The sequence below is a fragment of the Podarcis filfolensis genome (genome assembly GCF_964270895.1).
Source record: "Podarcis filfolensis genome assembly, chromosome: 2".
Lineage (NCBI taxonomy): Eukaryota > Metazoa > Chordata > Lepidosauria > Squamata > Lacertidae > Podarcis > Podarcis filfolensis.
Window position 1 is genome coordinate 96,023,829 of NC_139605.1, and position 19,176 is coordinate 96,043,004.

Genomic DNA, 19,176 nt, shown 5'->3' on the forward strand with positions numbered 1-19,176 from the left:
ACCCTTCTCAGAGTGGCTCCCTAACCCCTACTAATTCATTTATTATTATTCACCTTGCTTTGGCTTTTCCTCTCCTTCCTCCTCTTGCCTCTGCTGGTGGATCTCCTTGTGCTGCTCCTCAATCACGGCCAGCAGCTTTGCTTGCTGATCTAAGAGCTGCTTCTGCTGAACCTGCTGTTCCTTAATCACTTCTAACAAGGCGGCATTGTCCAGTACCTTCTTCTTCCCAGCTTCTAGAAAGAGAGAGGGGAGAGGGGGAAATGGGGCTGGAATGAATGCACCCCAATGGTCTACCATACACAGGAATTCGGAAAGAATAGTAGTGGGCATGCTACTGTCTCCACAAAACACTTGCATAGCCTTGCACTTATCAGATCTTGAGGTCATAGCTCACTTTGGTACCTATGGCCACGAGAAACCCGATTCCCCAAGCACCTTCTGGAAATAAATTATCATTCTGGGGTCGTTTTCTCTTGCCATATCTTCTTTTGCCTGTACACTGAACACCGACAATGCATTTCAAAGTAGGGAGGGGCAGCTCTTTCCAAAGGGAAGTCGAGTTTGGATCAAAGCGAAATGGAAAACCAAGGCAGGCAGAGGGAACAAACTGCGTGACATTCAAAAGGAAGCGGTACTTCAAGTGAGGGAGTTTCAGGCGCGTTGAGATTAAATGGTTTGGGAACTGTGAAGGAACCAATGAAATCTCAAGAGAGATTCCAGGAAGAGGTGCCCAGTCAAAAGCAAGCCACGGACAGTGTGAAGACTCGAGTACTTGCAAGAAGTTCAAGCTTAAAAACGCATAGTGCTTTTTCACAAGCGCCTTCAACGTACACTCTATGTATAAATTCAAATCCTGGAGGTTTAGGGTTAAAAGTTGCAATTTATTTTGATCCATACCTGCAACTAGCTTTTTAATCTTGGCTGTTTCAGTCCCATTGTGAAGCAGAAGGGAAAAAGACATTATGAAACCATGATGCTGCTTTTTTTTTTTGTAGAACAAAAAAAAAAAACAAGTAATCAAACGTATAGACATGTACCGCAAGGAGATTTTTTTATGGAAAATACAGGTCTTTTTATTTCAGGCTGATCTTAACTCAAGCCAGCTTTCAGACGGAGGACTAGGAGACATCCTACAGTGGGTCACACGGTGACTCAGGCAGCCTATTCTCCTCAGTGTAAGCAGACAAGTCATTCTCAGGTAGTCGGTCTGTTTTCTCCTACACAAACCTTGAATATTGGCTGCCTATTGGCTTCCTGCTGGCTCCCTTCTACTCCTCTTCCAATCTCACAATGGGTGCTTCTTGGGCTAAGGCAGTGTTTCCCAAACTTGGGTCTCCAGCTCTTTTGGGACTACAACTCCCATCATCCCTAGCTAGCAAGACCAGTGGTCAGGGATGATGGGAACTGTAGTCCAAATGCAGCTGAAGGCCCAAGTTTGGGAAACACTGGGCTAAGGGAAGAAAAGCCACATCCCTGTTCACTGGAGCCGACCGTCTAAGCAGGAATTACTGCCTGCCATCCAAAGGGACAATGTAGCCAGAGTCAATTCAGGCACCTTTCCCCCTGCCTAAGTTTGAACTGCACACTAGGCCTCATCCAAACCACCTTGGATGTGTGGACCCAGCTCCGTGTTGCATACCTGAGCAGACACACCCACCGGATAAGATATTGAGATCATTTCCCTTCTTCTTTTTTTGTCCTTTCTCTGATCAATAATTTTATTTATTTGTGTTTCTGATATAATTCCATGTCAACAAAATGTAGACAAAAATACAGTCGTACCTTGGATCCCAAACACCCTGGAACTCAGACGTGTTGGCTCCTGAACACCACAAACCCGGAAGTGATTGTTCCGGTTTGGAAACGTTCTTTTGGAACCCGGACGTCTGACTGGGCTGCCACAGCTTCTGATTGGCTGCAGGAGCTTCCTGCAGCCAATCAGAAGCCGTGATTTGGTTTCCGAACGTTTTGGAAGTCAAACAGACTTCCGGAATGGATTCCGTTCGACTTCCAAGGCACGACTCTAATACAATAAGAAAAGAAGCTCTAAAATAAAAAAGAGGTTGCAATTTAAGATTTTCAAGAATAGACCAAAAAAACCCCAAGCCCATAAAACATTACTTAACCAACTTCCTATCCTCTCCTTCCATGGTTCCTTTCATCTCCTCTTCTTCCCGTGTTTCCTTCGTTCACTCCATTTATCGTAACTACTTTTATAAACTTTAGTTATTTCTTAGTTATTTATAAGTTATTTCTTATTATCTTGCCATCCTGCTAGGTAGATTGTTTATTTATAATACTTTTTCATATATTCAATAAGCAATATTCAGTCCTCCTTATATCTTTCATCATTTTGATTTCTTATTCTAGTGGTCATTCTTGCAAGCTCTGCCTATTCTAACAGTTTAATGTGCTATTCTTCGTTTGTTGGTACCTTGTCTGTTTTCCATTTTTGGGCTAGTAACACATGGGTGGCTGTTTTCACATACAGGAACAAATTTCTCTCTTTTTTTGTGACTTCTGTTGTTATTAACCTCAGCAACAATGCTTCTGGGTTTTTGGGAACGGATTTTAAAAACTTTTTTTTTAGTTCATTATAGATCATTTCCCAGTACCTTTTAATTATGCTACACAACCACCACATGTGATAGAAGGTTCCTACTTCTGTCTTACATTTCCAGCAATTACCCTTTATTGATTTTGACATTTTTGCTAGTGTATTTGGTGTCAAATACCACCTATGCTGCAACTTCATAAAATTCTCTCTTAATCTGTAGCATGCTGTAAACCTTACATTTACTTTCCACAGTAATATTTACTTATATTTATATTTACTTTTGAGAGGGGGAAAGTGGGTTGCTTTTTGAGAAGACGAATGACACTGGGGGAAGGTGATCTGCACGCAACCAGAAGTGAGCGTCCCCAACTTTTCAAAAGCACTTGACAAAACGGGTGTTTGGAAATACGTGCATTTGCTCCCCTCCATATGCACAGATTCATGAAAGTGTGCCGTGGTTTAAAATTCAAAACGAGCAGTGCCGGGAGGTTCCACTTTGTCAGGAAATCACAGCCATGCTCAACTCCTTGTGCCCATGGGTATGTAGAGAATATTTGGCGCTCCTCTTTGAGAAGGCACTCTACACATGTTTAAATGCAATCTTTTTTTATGTGCTGTACAAAGTCTAACATGGGGAGGGAGTTTAAAAACTGTGACACCCTCATCTCAAAAGCACACCAGCCTTGCCTCTTATTCAGGCTCGGCGATTACGAAAGATACTTCTAAGTTTCTACATAGCGTGATCACTATTGTCACGTAGGAATTCATGTAAGAGAACACGCCTTTTTACTGTTAGCTCCCTATAGCTTTTACCCATCTTTCCCCTTACATATTTGCTAATGAGACACCTGCCAGCTTACCTTTCCTACATGGAGGTCACACTGACCATATGGCCCCTTGAATTACCTTATTTAGAACACTCAGTTCGTAGCTTACTCTCAGGGCTCTTGCTACTTCCTAATTAAGGTTGCTAGCTATGCTCTGTTTGAGCAGGAATGCCACCAATTCTAGAAGAGTGCTCTGCGGCACACCACCAATGTTCGCCGAGAACAGTCCCAGTTTCCACATCACAGACCCAAAACGTCTCCACTGTGAAAGCAAACCTATCCCTGTGCACCACTAATCCACAGACCTCCTGCCAGCAGTGTATGGAAGTCTAGAACATGACATGGAACATAGGAAGCAACCTTACACTGAGCTGAACCGCTGGTTCATCTAGTTCACTAATGCCCACACTGACGGGCAGCAGCTGTGCAGGGTTTCAGGCAGGGATCTCTCCAAGTTCTACCTGCAGATGCTGGGAACCGAACCTGGGGTTTTCTGCATGCAAAACAGATGCTTTGCCACTGAGCTGCGGTCCTGCAAGATGGGATTGGGTGCAAAGCTAATTGCCCCAGAGAGTTACAGTGAAATGGGAGAGTCAAGTGCTTTGGACTGATAAAGGGACACAATCTTTTCCATGCGATTGCCGGGAGCTGCTCTGCCCAGAATCTCCTTATTTGCCAGAGGCATCCGTACACGAGAGGACTGGCAGAGAGCACATCTAATTCTAGGAAGCCCCTACTTTTCTGTCGTATCAGATTTCCACAGTAACAGCTTAAAAGCTCGGACCAGAGGACTTCCAGCAAGGACCTGCTCTGAGGTTATGCTTCACTCACCAGATCAGCAGAGCCCGAGGCTGTGTGTTTTGACTAAGAAAGAGCTCCTGTGTCCAAGAGCAATCTCTGTGTCAGTGGCCTTTAAAAGCATTGCGAGGGAAAGGGAGGGGAGAAACCAGCAGCGGAAAGGAGAAAATCTCCTGTATCCAAGGAATATCTTCCCCCTTGCTTACAGAGAAACAAAAGAACGAAAGAAACTCCACTTGTCTCAGGCCATCAGAAGACTGCCAACTACCAGCAAAGGAAGACCTGGCTTCATCATGGGCTGAGTAAGGTCCAGCAGCTCGGCCTCGCTTGCTCTAGGGATCCCCAGTGGTTCTGCTGCCTGGTGATAACCAGGGAAGAGCAAGAATGAAGGTGGCAAATAGTGCCTGAATAAACCTGGGCACCATGTGACTATTATGTACAAACTTTCTTGGGACTGGACTGTGCAAATCTTTCGTGAGCTGCTCTGGGAGTCTCTCGGGGCTATAAAGCAGGATAACAGCATGATAAATCAATCCAGGTGCAGACTGCTTGGAGCAAGGGAACGGACTCTTTTTTCCAGGGGAGCTGTTCCCCTTTCAGAGCAACCTTGAATAGAGAGAGGAGTGTGCTCTCCATTACAAGCAGGGGCGGCTATTTTCTCCTGGAAGCGCTATCGCTTTCACAGTTGGCTTACGGCACCGATGGGATTGTGGTGCCCAGGTGGCTGCAGCCTCAGATTACAAACTCCCAAGATTACGCCAAGGCAAGATGACCTGGCCTTGCAAACCTAGCCTTGATTGGGTCGTTCCTTTCTTTCGCGGAAACTACGAGCTGAGCACACACACATACACACACACACACACACCAAGGGCTGCCGGGGAGGCAGATGGGAGCCCCCAAGTGTGCATCTGGGGGGCAGAGCAAGGACAGCACTTACCCTCCAGCTTGCTGTCTGCATTCTCCTCCGCATTACGAATCTCCCTCTCCTCCGCTTGGGCTGGCTCCGGCCTCTCTGGAGCAGGCAGCTCCCTTTTTTCACCTGCATACCAGGGACAGACAGACAGACACTCCTTGATGGGGAAAGGAAAGCGACAGATGTTCTCTGCCTCTCCACCCCCGCCTCCCCTCCCCACTCTGCACGCCGCTTTTACCCAACTTGATGACTGCAGAAAAAGTCATAAAAATATTTAACAGCGCTAGAGCCTGCTGGCAGCAAAACCAGGGCTAACTGCCCGAGCCCATTGAAATGCAAACCCTAACCCTACAGAGCTTCGCAGTGGGCACTTAGCAATGTGGCACCTGTCAAGCTCTTCTAGCCCTGGGTCCCTGGTGAGCAGCACAGCACAGCACCTGATGCTTTCGCAAGTGAGCAAGCTACTGCGAAGTAGATAATGCAGGATCTGACAGTGCCAGGCAATTCGCTGCAAGCACCCCAGCAATGACTAAAAGAGGCGAACCGATCCAGCCACACTTACAATGCAGGCAGTGGCTGAGCAGGGGGCCTGAGAACTCTTCACTGGAAAATTCCCTTATATAAAGACTCATTAAAAGCGAGGTACAGTGGACACTCGGGTTGCAAACATGATCCGTGCGGGATTCATGTTCGCAACCCACAGCGGCGTGTCTGCACACGCGCAGGTTGCGATTCGGTGCTTCTGCGCATGCGCAAAGCGCGATTTAGCGCTTCTGCACATGCGTGACTGCCGAAACCCGGAGCTAACCCATTCCGGTACTTCCAGGTTTCGGCAGTCCATAATCCGAAAAAATGCAACCTGAAGCGTCTGTAACCCAAGGTATGACTGTACAAAGGAAGCAAACCCTTTTTATTTCACTCGAGATGGCAGAAACTGTGTTGTTTTGCTGTAGGATGTGGATCTTTATCTTTTCCTTTTTTTTGGCATGGGCAGGAGGAAAATGCCAGTGCAAATTAGGCTCTGGGGATGGGCAGGCAGAGGTCATGTGGCGAGAGGGGTTAGCTATGGATAAGCACCGGGAAAGGGAAAGCAAGTGATTTATTGAGCCTTTGGAAGCTCCGGCTGTGTGCAACTCAGGTGCCCCTGCAGCCAGCGGTGCCCTCTTCCCGAATTCTGCGACAACAGCCAAGCGCTGCACTGATTTGCGGTTTAACTGCAGAAATGCAAAATATCTCAGGGTCCCAAGGGATAAAAACGAACTCCCTGGGAAGATGCAGGGGGAAGGAACCTACCTGTCTCAATCTCCTTCTCAGGTTGCATCTTTTCCTTCAAGTGTTCAGCTTGCTGCAGGCGGGAGCCATCCCTCTCACCATGCTTGTCCAGCTGGATGTCTTTGTATGGGGGGCGTTCATCCTCGTGTGCAGGAGGCTTGGGTTCTTTCCCTGGGGGGTCCTCCACCTTTTTCTGGCCACCTTCTCCCTTTGCCTGTTCAGGAACGGGCTTCAGCTGTGCCTCTTCCTGCTCCTTCCCCAACACAGCATTCCCCTCCGCCAGGTCGTTCTTCTTGGCTGGCGGCTGCTTGTCTTCAGGCTCCTCGTGGTCCTGGCCCTCATCCACCAAGACCTGGTCATGTGGCACCGGGGGCTCGTGGCGGTGGGCTTCTCCTACAGGCTGTGCAATGCCTGTGGGGAGAGAAGGAAGGTGGGTCAGACAGCAAAGAGCAGAGGATGCACTGCAAAGGAAGGTGTCACTCCCTGCTATCTCATCTACCTGGCTGAAGACGAAATTAAACTAGAATTAGGAACTACAGGAAGAGCTGTGGAATTGGCTAAGTTCACAGACAGTCTCTCACTTTCCCCAGCTCCAATTCTAAATTACCTTGGTCAGGCCGGTCCAGCTGCACCTCCTCTTTCGGCTTCTCCTTCTCGCCTCTCTTCGGCACATCCATGGGATCCAAGATCTGTGCCTTTTCCAGCTCTTCATTCCCATTCTGCAATTTGGGTTTGTCGCGGCCGTCGGCTGCTTCTTCAATGGCTGGTTTCTGGTCTGAAAAGGGTGGAGATGGTTAAGCGAGCAAGGAAGGCCAAGATTCTTGCACTGCTGAGCTGGCTTAGGCCAAACTGCGCATTGCACAGGAGATCTGCAACTGGATCTCCTCTTGCTTTCTGCTCTTAATTAAATGCAGCTGTGCAGGAGAGGTATTGACAATTTGATTGGAGCAGCAATGCGGTTTGACCCTTTTCTCTTGCACCCCTGATCTAAATTCCACTCTACTGCTATTTGACCTAGGGTAGGTGGGGGAGGACTACAAGTCAAACAGAAACTAGAGGAAGCAAATTTGGGGGAATTGCATCGGAGCTCCCCACACTTCCCTTGTGCCTTTTCAGTTGTTTAACAGCTCCCCCACCCACCCACATGCTGCATTTCATTGAACAAGTAAACATTGGGCGATCTGGTCATGGATTTCCTCCATTCACCTAAGCCCCCCCCCATGCTGCACTTAAAGGTAAAGGGACCCCTGACCATTAGTTCCAGTCATGGCCGATTCTGGGGCTGTGGCGCTCATCTCGCTTTATTGGCCGAGGGAGCCGGCGTACAGCTTCCGGGTCATGTGGCCAGCATGACTAAGCCGCTTCTGGCGAACCAGAGCAGCACACGGAAACACCGTTTACCTTCCCACTGGAGCGGTACCTATTTATCTACTTGCACTTTGACGTGCTTTCGAACTGATAGGTGTGCAGGAACAGGGACTGAGAAACGGGAGCTCACCCCGTCATGGTGATTCGAACCGCCAACCTTCTGATCGGCAAGCCCTAGGCTCTGTGGTTTAACCCACAGCGCTGCACTTACTAAGAACAAATGAGATGCTGCTGCTGGAGCCACTAGATGGCAGCATTGCTCTTGCTCATTTGCATTCTGTGCATGTCAAGCAGCAGGACAGGCACAGTGAAGAAGCCAGGCATGGCCAAGGGAACTCACCTGCTGGGGTTAGCAACCAGGAGGAAACATAACAGGGGATTGGCTTACACGGCCTCCACAATAAAAAGGGCAGAGGAAGAAAACAGTCACAGCAGGCGAGGAAGATATAACAAGCACAAAAAAAAAGGAATCCCCAGATGGGAGAGGACCAAGAAAGCTTGAAAAGCTGCCAGAAAAAAACACAAGCGGCAGTTTGGGGGCCTGTTAATTCACTGCATCCTCCTGTAGGAATCGCCAGCAGATCCCTCTCTGCTTGCAAAGATCATTGCACAAAACAAACAGCATGGCTTGAAAGTGGGGAACGGGGGGAGCACACAGCAGGCTCCAGTCTTTCCCAATAATACCTCGGTTTAAAGCCTGCAATTACCCTAGATTACCACTCTGCAGGGAGGCAGCCTGCAGCAAACAAGAGAGAGAGAGACTCCTGGCCTGGTTTAAAAAAAGCCAAACCTCTGCAGGCCGAACCCTTGGCTCCCTACATCAAGAGATGCACATGAGGGGGGCATACCCATCTCGCTCACGGCTGCTTTTCGGTCAAATGGTAAGTACCACCAACCACCCCCACCCCACTTGCCAGGAAAGCAACAAACCAACCTTTCCCAGCCTGCTGCCTTCCAGCTGTGCTCACCAGGCCTCGTGGAACCAGTCTAAAACATCTGGAGGGCACCAGGTCGGGGAAGTTGCCATAAGACGTTGCATTTTCCTACCCAGTCACCAGGGGCCCCGAGGATGCAGTTCTGCAAGCAGAGCAGAGCTTGCCCTGACTGTTCCCTCGCTCCTGGCAGCAGCTGAAATCGCGCCAAGCATTTCCTGCACGGTTAAGTCTGAAATAGACATTTTCACACTTACACTCCACCCTGTGCCATTTTCACTCTCGCCTCCTCCTGGGAATTAAAACTCTGCTTACACCGACGCTTCCAAGCGGGGGCAGAGGACTTCCAGCAGGTATACAGAGGTAGTTTTGAGAGGCTGGGAGCAGCGAGCCTCCAATTTGCTCCGGGTGAAGTCTCCAGAGACTCCCAGCCTGTGTATGCGTGCAAATGACCGTGGGGTGTGTGCCAAACTAGGTCTTGGACCCAGGTGGACTAAAAACTAGCTTTGCCCTGCGCAAAGTAAGTAACCAATAAGAGCCCTGCTAGATCAGCTGAAATGCCCATCTAATTGCATGTCCTGTTCTCACACGGTCTAACCAGAAGCTTCTGAGATGCCCCCAAGCAGGATCTGAGTGCAACAGCACTCCCTGCACCTAAGATTCCCGGCGAACGGTATTTGGAGGCTTACTGCCTCCAGCAGCATTATCCTCCATGAAAGGAGGTGCTCTGTGGGTCCTCCTCTCTGAGTGGGCTCACCTCTTTGCTTCTGCCCAATTAAATCACACTGCTGCCCAAAGGGAGAATGCAAGGCAAGCAGAGGATGCTGATGCTGCTTCTTGTGTCACTACTTGCACGCTCAGAGGTAGCAGGTGAACAGGAAGTGAGAACAAGGAGCAGCTGGGTCAGGAGGTTCTGGGGGTCGCTGTGGGCTGCAGCAGTGAGCAGCCTTGGCAGATGCCCAACAATGGCAACCTAGCACTAGCCCTGCTTTCCAGGGGAAATCTTTCTCCCCTCACCCAGCAAGGAAATAGAGAAGATGCATGTGTGCATAGTTGAATAAGTGTGTTTATTTCTGTGGTGTGAGCATGCAGGGAGTTAGGGCTATGTACACGCTGCATTAAAAATAAAGACCCTTATAAACACACAAAGTAAATCAACGTGCATACACCTGTTTATTTTGCATGATTTATTCTGCTTGTGCTATTCAGGAGCGGAAATACATATTTAAACAAGGCAACGAAGTCTCACCACCCCCTGGAAATACTGCTTAGCCGTCTCCCCTCAGCATTTGCAATTTCACCCAGACACAATGATCCTAACTTTTCTTCACAGTCTAGTCTCCACAATCCTAGCAACTAGAAACCTGTAATATAGGAGAAATGGAAAAGCTAAGAATAGCACGGATGCTGAATTCTTTAGGTAAAGGTAAAGGGATCCCTGACAGTTAAGTCCAGTGACGGACGACTCTGGGGTTGCTGTGCTCATCTTGCTTTATTGGCCAAGGGAGCCGACGTTTGTCTGCAGACAGCTTCCGGGTCATATGGCCAGCATGACTAAGTCACTTCTGGTGAAACCAGAGCAGCGCATGGAAACGCCGTTTACCTTCCTGCCGGAGTGGTACCTATTTATCTACTTGCACTTTGATGTGCTTTTGAACTGCTAGGTTGGCAGGAGCAGGAACCGAGCAACGGGAGCTCACCCCATCATGGGGATTCGAACCGCCGACCTTCTGATCGGCAAGCCCTAGGCTCTGTTGTTTAGACCACAGCGCCACCCAATACCAAATTCTGCACAAAGATAATGGGATATCTGAACATACATAGTTCATCACATCTAGGCCAAATTCTTACCCTGTGTCTGGATGTGCCACTTCAAATTGCAGGTGGGGATTTACAGAAACTTTAAGCATCTGCCCACATAGCTAGCATGACAAGGATGAGGGGTTTGGCCTAGCGTTCTCCCAGAAATGTTGCTGTTTTATGTGTAGGAGTCTTTTTTCTCAAGGGGAACCATTTCACTATTTGAGCTCCCACCTGCCATCTGAAGTGGTACTGCTCAGTTTTACCACCCCTGTGAGAAGGAGGGCTCTAGGCAACAGAATGCAACGGCTGAAAACCGCTGCAAGCCAGGTAAGAAGGGGCAAAAACTGGCACAAAACACCCACAGAGCGCTTGGGGAAAAGACCCCAAGGTGCACACGAAAGCAAGTCGGGGAATAATTTTGCAAAGAAGCACAGTCACGTGAAACCAACTGCTGCTTGGCTCAGAGGGTCGGGCTACTGGTATTGCTTCCTCCTCTGCTCCGCAGTCTGGAATTGTGTCCCAGAGGCAACGTGTCCCAGAGGCAAATGTCTCTGAGAAGGAAGAGAGCAGGGCCCCTGGCACAGTGAGAACATTCAAAGTGAAGAGAAACTGTTGGGGGTGGAACTACACAACCAATACAGGCATTGGAACACAGGAAGGAACCTTATACCAGGCATAGGCAGACTCGGCCCTCCAGATGTTTTGGGACTACAACTCCCATCATCCCTAGCTAACAGGACCAGTGGTCAGGGATGATGGGAATTGTAGTCCCAAAACATCTGGAGGGCGAGTTTGCCTATGCCTGCCTTACACCAAGTCAGACCATTGGGTCCATCTCGCTCAATTCTGTCTACACTGACTGGCAGTGGCTTCTCCAGGATTCAAAGCAGGGATCTCTCCAAGCCATACCTGGAGATTGAACCTGGATCTTCTGACTGGAAGGCAGATGTTCCACCATTGAGCTAGAGCCCTTTCCAGCAGCACAGCATGACCAAACTCTTACTTCAAAGCTTTGCTGCCCTGGCCCCTTTGAGGGGTCAGAGGAACCTGGCAGGTTGGGAAGTTTGATAAAGCCTTGTAGAAGCTGCCAGATAAGCCAAGGCAGCATTGGGTGGGCTACAGGAACCTAGGCAGAATATGGGCAGCACAGATTTCTCAATTCCCCAGTACCTGTAACCCAACAGGTGGTGGACTCTCCTTCCTTGGAGGTTTTTAAACGGAGGTTGGGTGACCATCTGTTATGGATACTTTAGCTGAGATTCCTGCATTGCAGGGGTTTGGACTAGATTACCCTTGGGATCCCTTCCAACTCTTAAGCTTCTATTGTTTCCCTGTGGTCTTGTGTTTACAGCCGGAAATGGAGCTCACAACATTTTGCACAGAAATGAAGGCAGAGGACCTGTAAGACTCCACTCAGCTCCTGTGCTGCTGAAAGCCAACACTTAGCAATCAGAAGAAGTTATGCAAATTTCTAACAAGTCGCTGTTTTTTCATATTTTCTATCTGTTGAACAGTTTATCAGCTTTTGCCCACATAACTTGGATATTTGGGGGTTGGAGGTGGTAAGGAACAGAGGCCTAAAAGGAGGAGCAAATGCAGTATGGATTTAAAAGGAGATGAACGGCCAAGAGGACTGGCACCAGGAGCTATCAAGGAGAACAGGGAGCATGCAGGATACCTAAGTTCTCTGATCTTCGGAAGCCTCACTTCAGCGATCCTCTAGTGCTGAGGGCCACTGGCTACATGAAACGTCTCCTTTTGTTAACCACATGCGTTTGGAAGCTTGCTGCATTGCTGCTTCCTAACATATGTAAAACAGGGCATGTAATCTTCCCAAACACAATGGCGTATGCTCCACCACTCGAAAGGCCCACATAGGAAAAATACTGTGCATGGAACAGTCCTAAGTCATGGAGACACACTGCCCAATAGGCATTCTTTTTCCATATAGTGGAATTTGCTTTAAACAAAAATTAATGCATTTGATTTTACATAAAGCTAAGCAAACTCCCTGCCTTGTCCGCAGTCCCGCAGATGGCAAGGACCTTCTTCTCCCCGGCCCTTAAAAGGGGGGGACGACGACGACTGTGATTATGAATAACTTTGGAGAAACCTTGCTGTGCAGCTGCAAGGCCAGAGGTTTGGACAGAAGTTTGCTAGTTACATTCCGCACCAGTAAACACACCCAAAGCATTAATAAAGTAACGCCACTGAGACTCCCACCTTATCAGAGGGGGAAGAGAAAACTAAAAAGAAACAGAGAATGTTCTCTATATTTCCTGCATTTCACGGGAGTTTAGAAGGGCAACCTGTACAAAATAAAGCTTGCGGCCGCCCAGCATTCCAGAGCAGGTGAAAAGACCAAGGTCTCAGGGATAAAATTAAATTCCTTGCAGAAGCTTATGCAGTTTGTAGCAATGGCCGATCCAGGGATAGCCACCGAGTTACAAATCTAACAGGAAGACAGACAGACAGACTCTCTCTCTCTCTCTCTCTCTCTCTCTACACATGCAGCGTAAAACAAAAGGAGAGAGATAAAATTCTCCACTCTGTAATAAGACAAAGTTGCCTCTAAGCCGTCATTTTCTCAGCAGGAAGCAAAATTAAGTTCATCATCAGGGCGTGAATTAATGGCCTCTCACGCTGCTTGGAAATCTATAAGGGGCTATATGTGGTTTGCAGAGAACCATTTTGCCCAGGATGTGTAATAATCGCTGAAACTGTAGAGTCGCCCTTGTGGTCCCTTTGGATAATGTTACAGTAATGCTGTGCCTCTTAATGTTTTATGAGGGGTGCTGGGCTTAACAGGAAAAGGCGAAGAGGCTGTAAAAGCTTCTTGGCTTACAAAAACAACAGAATATATATATCTCAGGGCTAAAGAGTTGGGCGGGCAAAGCGTAGAGGGGGGGAGGAAGGAAAAACCCCAAATGTTGGGAGCAAGCCCAAGTGCTGAAGACTGAATGATGGTGCACACAGAGCCAGCCCAAGCTAAATCATACTACTCTGTCTGCATTGCAACATGGGTGAGGAAGGGGACGTTTCTCACGGGCTTTCGAAGTGTCCCCATTTATTTTAATGGTTCATGAATCGGTCTCTCTGGGATGTAATAAAATCTCATCATGAGCAACCCTAAAAGCTTTTCCTTTTCCCTCTCCAAGAAATCTGACTAGGATAGCAGCAATGTTCCCAGGAAGGTGTGGCTCGCGCCAGATTCCTGCCCGCAGCTCCTGCTGCATTACAGCCGATTCAGGCATCTAAGATAGCATAACCTAATCAAACCGGTTTATGTTATTGGACAACTTGGGAGAGCATTAATGGGACATAGAGCTGAAAAACATTTCAACCAATGTTTTCTAAAAAACAAACAAACCCAGAATAACTCCTTGCTGCTCAGAAATTATCTTTCCTCATAAAACAGAAAAGGAACAGTTTAGCTGGGCAGTCTGAGAAGCAATTTATTATATGTGGTGGAAGAAATGTTAGGGACTAGGAAAGAAGGCTGATTGCCAAAGAATTGATGCTTTTGAATGATGGTGCTGGAGGAGACTCTTGGGAGTCCCATGGACTGCAAGAGGATCAAACGTATCCATTCTGAAGGAAATCAGTCCTGAGTGCTCACTGGAAGGACAGATCCTGAAGCTGAGGCTCCAGTACTTTGGCGAGCTCATGAGAAGAGAAGACTCCCTGGAAAAGACCCTGATGTTGGGAAAGATGGAGGGCACAAGGAGAAGGGGACGATGGAGGACGAGATGGCTGGACAGTGTTCTTGAAGCTACCAGCATGAGTTTGACCAAACTGTGGGAAGAAGTGGAAGACAGGAGCGCCTGGCGTGCTCTCGTCTATGGGGGTTACGAAGAGTTGGACACGACTAAACGACAACAAAAGACTGAGGAAATTGTGCAAAGGAAACTGCATAAACATCTACTCATTTCACAGGCAGCAAAACTGAAGTTTAAGGTGAGCATCCTTCAGTATCATCTGGCATAGCCTCTCCTCCCACTGACCTTTAACTGGGCCCTGGGCTCCTGCGAAAGGAGAGGAATGTGTCAAGAAGCCAAACTTTTCTTCCGTTCAGAAGTTGGGCTACCCATGTCACGGAAAGTGGAGAAAATGAGCGACAGAGGGTGGGATGGGGGCTACCAATTGGGCAGAAAACGTTGGCATTTTCTATCTATTATAAGGAGATGACAGCTACAAAAGGGTTCCATTTTGAATGTCTGCTTCCATTGATCTCTCCTAGGAATAGGTCAGCCTGTTCAAAACTCAGTAAGTTTCTGAAGAGGAGATCAATGAAGTTTAATCCTTGTTGTATATAAAAGAGAAATCTACTCCAAATATTAACAGCATTGCCTCTCTAGGATCACTGATGTTCAGGTTGTTTCTTTTTTCAAGATTTGGCTGCTAGATTCTAAGCATGCATGACTCAATTCAGATTTTGGATAAAGAAACAGGTTGCTAACCAACTTACATGCTTCTTTGGCTCTAAAGATCCATGAAGGTAAGACAGACCAGCCTCTGGGACATGAGGTTAGATCCTCTGCAATCAATATGTCCCTAACAAAATAACCCACAGAACAGAGAAATATAACACTTGGCGTCCAGCTAAACTGAAATACAAGCAAACAATTAAAATGTGCTACAGGCAGAGGGCACAAGAAACTAAAAAAGTGTCCCATAACAACACAGGTATGTGCAGAATGAAGCTTTAGGAAACTAAACACAAAGTACTCAAGCAAGCAAACCACACCATATATTGCAGATGTTCCCAAGGTGCCCATCAATTTTGGGAAAGGGATGGGGACAGAAGCAGGAGAAGAAATGCAGTTCCCGATCTCTTGGACCTGGCTCACAAGAGAAAGCTTCTATAAATGGAAACACAGAACAACACAAATTCTGCCCAGCAGTTAATGCTCCAAACTGCCTTGTTTCTCGCCAATGGTTCAAAGGACTGGGAAAGGGGAGAAAAATCATCTGGAGCTAAGATTTTATTTATACAGGGCAGGTATAATGCACACTGGCAGCACCTTTTCTCATGTGCAAATTTGAAACTGTCAACAGTTGCGGGGGGGATGACTATGAAAGTTAAAGTTCAGTAACCTGCACAGTTCTGAATGGCACAACACGGAGTACCGACAGCACAAGTTGCTGAACACACGAGATACCTCTGAGACAGAGAGAGGTGAAGACAGTGGACAGTGGCAATTATTTAGGCAGGGAGGAAAAAAAGAGAATGGTTTGCTTATTGCACAACTTCAGATGCCTGCAAAGTTAATTCATCTGATTAATTCATCTTCATTCATTGCATTTGATAAATCAGGCCTTTGGCGTAAATGTACCCCACAGTATTTAAGAGCAGAACGGGACTTTAACCAATCAGCAGGACAAGTCTTTTCCCCAGTGAGATGTTTTCCAAGCTGGGAATAACTCAGGTGCATTACAGAGTACTTCACTGGCTACCTCTGGCTTTCTTGGGATACGAAGGAGGAGGAATAGGTATGGTGAAAAGATCAGCTTGGGTTGCCCAGTTCTGATCCCTAGCCTGCAAGGTGACAGTCATGCGCCATGCGTTTTAAAACAGGGACCAGGGGGTGGGGTGGTGGGAACCTCCAGCAAAACGTCTTTCCAAAGTCCTTCTTAGGATGCTCAGCATATCATGCTGCAGTGTTAGCCCAGATCCTGACTTGTGTGTGAGTCTCTAGCATGGGCGACATTCCAAGATCGGACTGCATTTTGCAGAGCCCGCCCCCCCCCCCGCCAAAAATGGGGCTGCAGATGATTCTGCAAGCACATGCCTGGCAAGAATGAGGAGAGGGACTTCCCCCAAGAAGTACAGACCGTAGCTGCTAGCTTTCGCAAGGTTACTGAATGGCATCGGGGAAACTAGTTCACTGTTTTCTCCTGACACACAGACTGTAAAACTGAACAAAAAATGACAGCAGGGCAATAACTCCTTTTTCTGTGTCGCAGGAGCTATTAAAAGATTGCTCTTCCCAAAGCACAAGGGAGTGCTCCAGCGAGCCAAGCTGTTCCAGCAGCTATTAGAAGCCGAGGGGGGAACGGTGCATAATCCACGTTTCGCACAGAACCCGGGATTCTCGTCTGAAGAATAACCACAAGCAATCTGGCGGTGGGGAGGAAGACAGGGATGACAAGGCAGGTGTATCCAAAAATGCCTGCCACAGGTGCAAGTTTAGAAGCTCGTGTTGCATTCCCTCCCCCCCCATCCTTCCCTATATCCCCTCTGGCCTGCATGCAACGCAGATGTCAGGACTGCAGGCTCTCACCGATAACTGCACATGACGACCATAAATTAAACAGACCAGCAGCGCACACAAGACACCGAGCTAGAGCTATGTCTCATCAGATGCAAAAAAAAAAGGGGGGGGGAATCTGAGTGGATAGATAAAATATAACAAAACGCTGCGGCCAATTTGGGCTGCTTAAATGACTGTCTGAAACTGTCAGGGAAAGAGCACAGAAAGAACGTGAATCAAGTCTTTGATATAGAAAATCACAGAGAGATGAGGAAAGAGGGAGAGGGGGTGGAATCTAAGCAATGATGTTCATGTAAGGAGCTGAAAAATATTACAAAATCTTAATCCGCCCAGGGAGACCCTCTGGGGGAGGGGAAGGTATCTTTCAAAAGCAGAAAGAAATTGCCTAATTAGATTTTTTCTTTTTCTTTTTTTTTTAAAAAGTGGGTAATTGCCTTCATGTGCTTTCAAAGGCAGCTTAGCAACCTTTTAACGTACGTATGCACTGTGTGTAATAGCAGAGCCTCTCTGAAAGGGGTTTTATACCTTCCCAAAGAGCGTCTGACAGTAAACCCCCAGCAATACAGATGGGGGCGTAATGGGCACTTGGGTGTCGTTAGTGAAAACACTATTCGAAGTTCGCTGGTCAATACGTGTTCACATAAAAGGGCAGCGTTCTAATATTCATAATCCCCAGGCCCATGGGGCAGGGTTTTAATGAAAGTCTGTACAGTTCTGGGCTCTGCAACATCAAAGGCGGCAATAAAAAACAATAACACGCACACACACGCACGAAAAAAGCCCCACACTGCACCTCCTGGCGCACAATTGACAGGCAAGGGGCGCATGCCAAAGGCAGGGTAAGAAAAGGCACAGGGTGGCTGTAGGGATTGCCTCGACACACCAACCCATCAATTAAAGTGGGGCGGGGGGAAGACAGGAGGGGCCCAAAGTCAGGGACAGGCTAAAAACAAACTGCATGCTGCCTGACGAGAAAAGCCATGTGTTTCCGCGAGAGGCTCGTGCAAGAAATAAGAAACAGATGTGGGCCGGAGGAGGGTGCGCCGGGGACAGCCGAGCAACGCTGCAGCCCCATGCATGCTTTGAATGACAGGATGCATCTGCCTGGGGAGCAGAATAAGCCGCGGTCGAGGGAAGGTGGCCGAGGAACAGAGAGCAACTGCTTGAAAGGCAATCTCATGAGGAACAGAAACACGATGAATAAGCAGCGCCACTCCGGTAGAACGGTGCCGCTCCCAGCATGTCTTGGGAGTTGAGTTCATTGTTGTTTGGTTTCCCTCAGGGCCTATTTTCTGCATTGTTCCCTCTCGCGTGTAGCTGAGGGAGCTTTTGTCCACGTGTGGCTTAAACCGACTTGTTCTGGAGTGGCCAGGGGTATATCCCCGCCCATTCTGACTGGAGAGAGAAAACTGTGAGCCTTCCACTCAGAGTGGCCCCAGTGGCTATCATTCCTCAGTTGCCTCAAGACTAGACTAACCAACCACAGCTCAACAACGTGCGGCCATCTTTGACAAGAATCCAGAACTTTTTACTGTGGCAGGAATGGAGCTGGCTGGCTGGGGCCACCAGGAGAAGGTTAAACCAATGCTCTGTGATTGGAACCGGTTCCCTATTCTCTCCTGGGCACAATTTGAAGTCCTGGTTGTGAGTGGCAAAACCCTAAACAACTGAGCCCCAGTCCCTCCCTTGAGTTCCTTTATGATCTTTGAGGCCCACTAAAGATGCCCTTTAATGATACCATCTCTGGGTCAGGTTCAGTCAGCAAGGGCAAGGAGAAACACACTCTTGGCAGCAGCCCACTGTGAGCTTGGGAACTCCAGCCCACAGGAGACTTGGCAAAGCGGGGCAGGATTTCATGCAATAATCTTATTTCTGCACTCCTACCCACTTGCACCCCCAAACTCTTACCTGCCCTGAGGTTTGGGGATGGGACTCTACATCTGAACGAACGAATGAATGTAGAACATTAGTAAAATAATGCAAAGTCTACAATGGCTAAAGCGCTCGCTTAAATTTCTCTATCACATTCCAGTTGGCACAAACAACATTCACACATAATGTGAGTGGCACGATCATATTTGTCAGTGTCACAGATGAAAACGGAGGCCTCAAACCAGTCCCGGCCGTCGACTGTGTAAACCCCTCCTTGGTAGGTAACAAATGGACGGAAAGCTGACAAGCTAGATTCCAGTGCTAACATGCGTATTAGAACGGGGGTGAGGCAAAGGGAGGGTTACACAGCTGCACCCCCAAAGTGAAAGGTGTGATTCATCTTCCTCCAAGCCTGCAAGCTTGCTTAATTCCAAGAGTGGACAACTCCACAGCCCTGAGGGCCACATCATAAATATACTATGAACTGGAGGACTACAGCTAATTTGTATACTTCAGCGGCCTGCAATTAACAATTTGCGCGTGAGTTTTACTAGATATT

At 47.9% G+C, this 19,176-nt stretch overlaps 1 protein-coding gene across 2 annotated transcripts in view; it reads right to left on the reverse strand.

The window, feature by feature from the left end:
* The window catches only part of SLC38A10 (solute carrier family 38 member 10), an 83,919-nt gene that overhangs the window by 4,155 nt on the left and 60,588 nt on the right, over positions 1–19,176 (reverse strand). For both annotated transcript variants that reach the window (XM_083598611.1, XM_083598610.1), the window contains exons 12-15: positions 6,975–7,142; positions 6,389–6,778; positions 5,120–5,221; positions 54–233 (exon numbers count right to left, since the gene is read on the reverse strand). In XM_083598611.1, the coding sequence (XP_083454737.1) occupies positions 54–233; positions 5,120–5,221; positions 6,389–6,778; positions 6,975–7,142 (840 nt within the window). The remainder of the gene's footprint in view (positions 1–53; positions 234–5,119; positions 5,222–6,388; positions 6,779–6,974; positions 7,143–19,176) is intronic.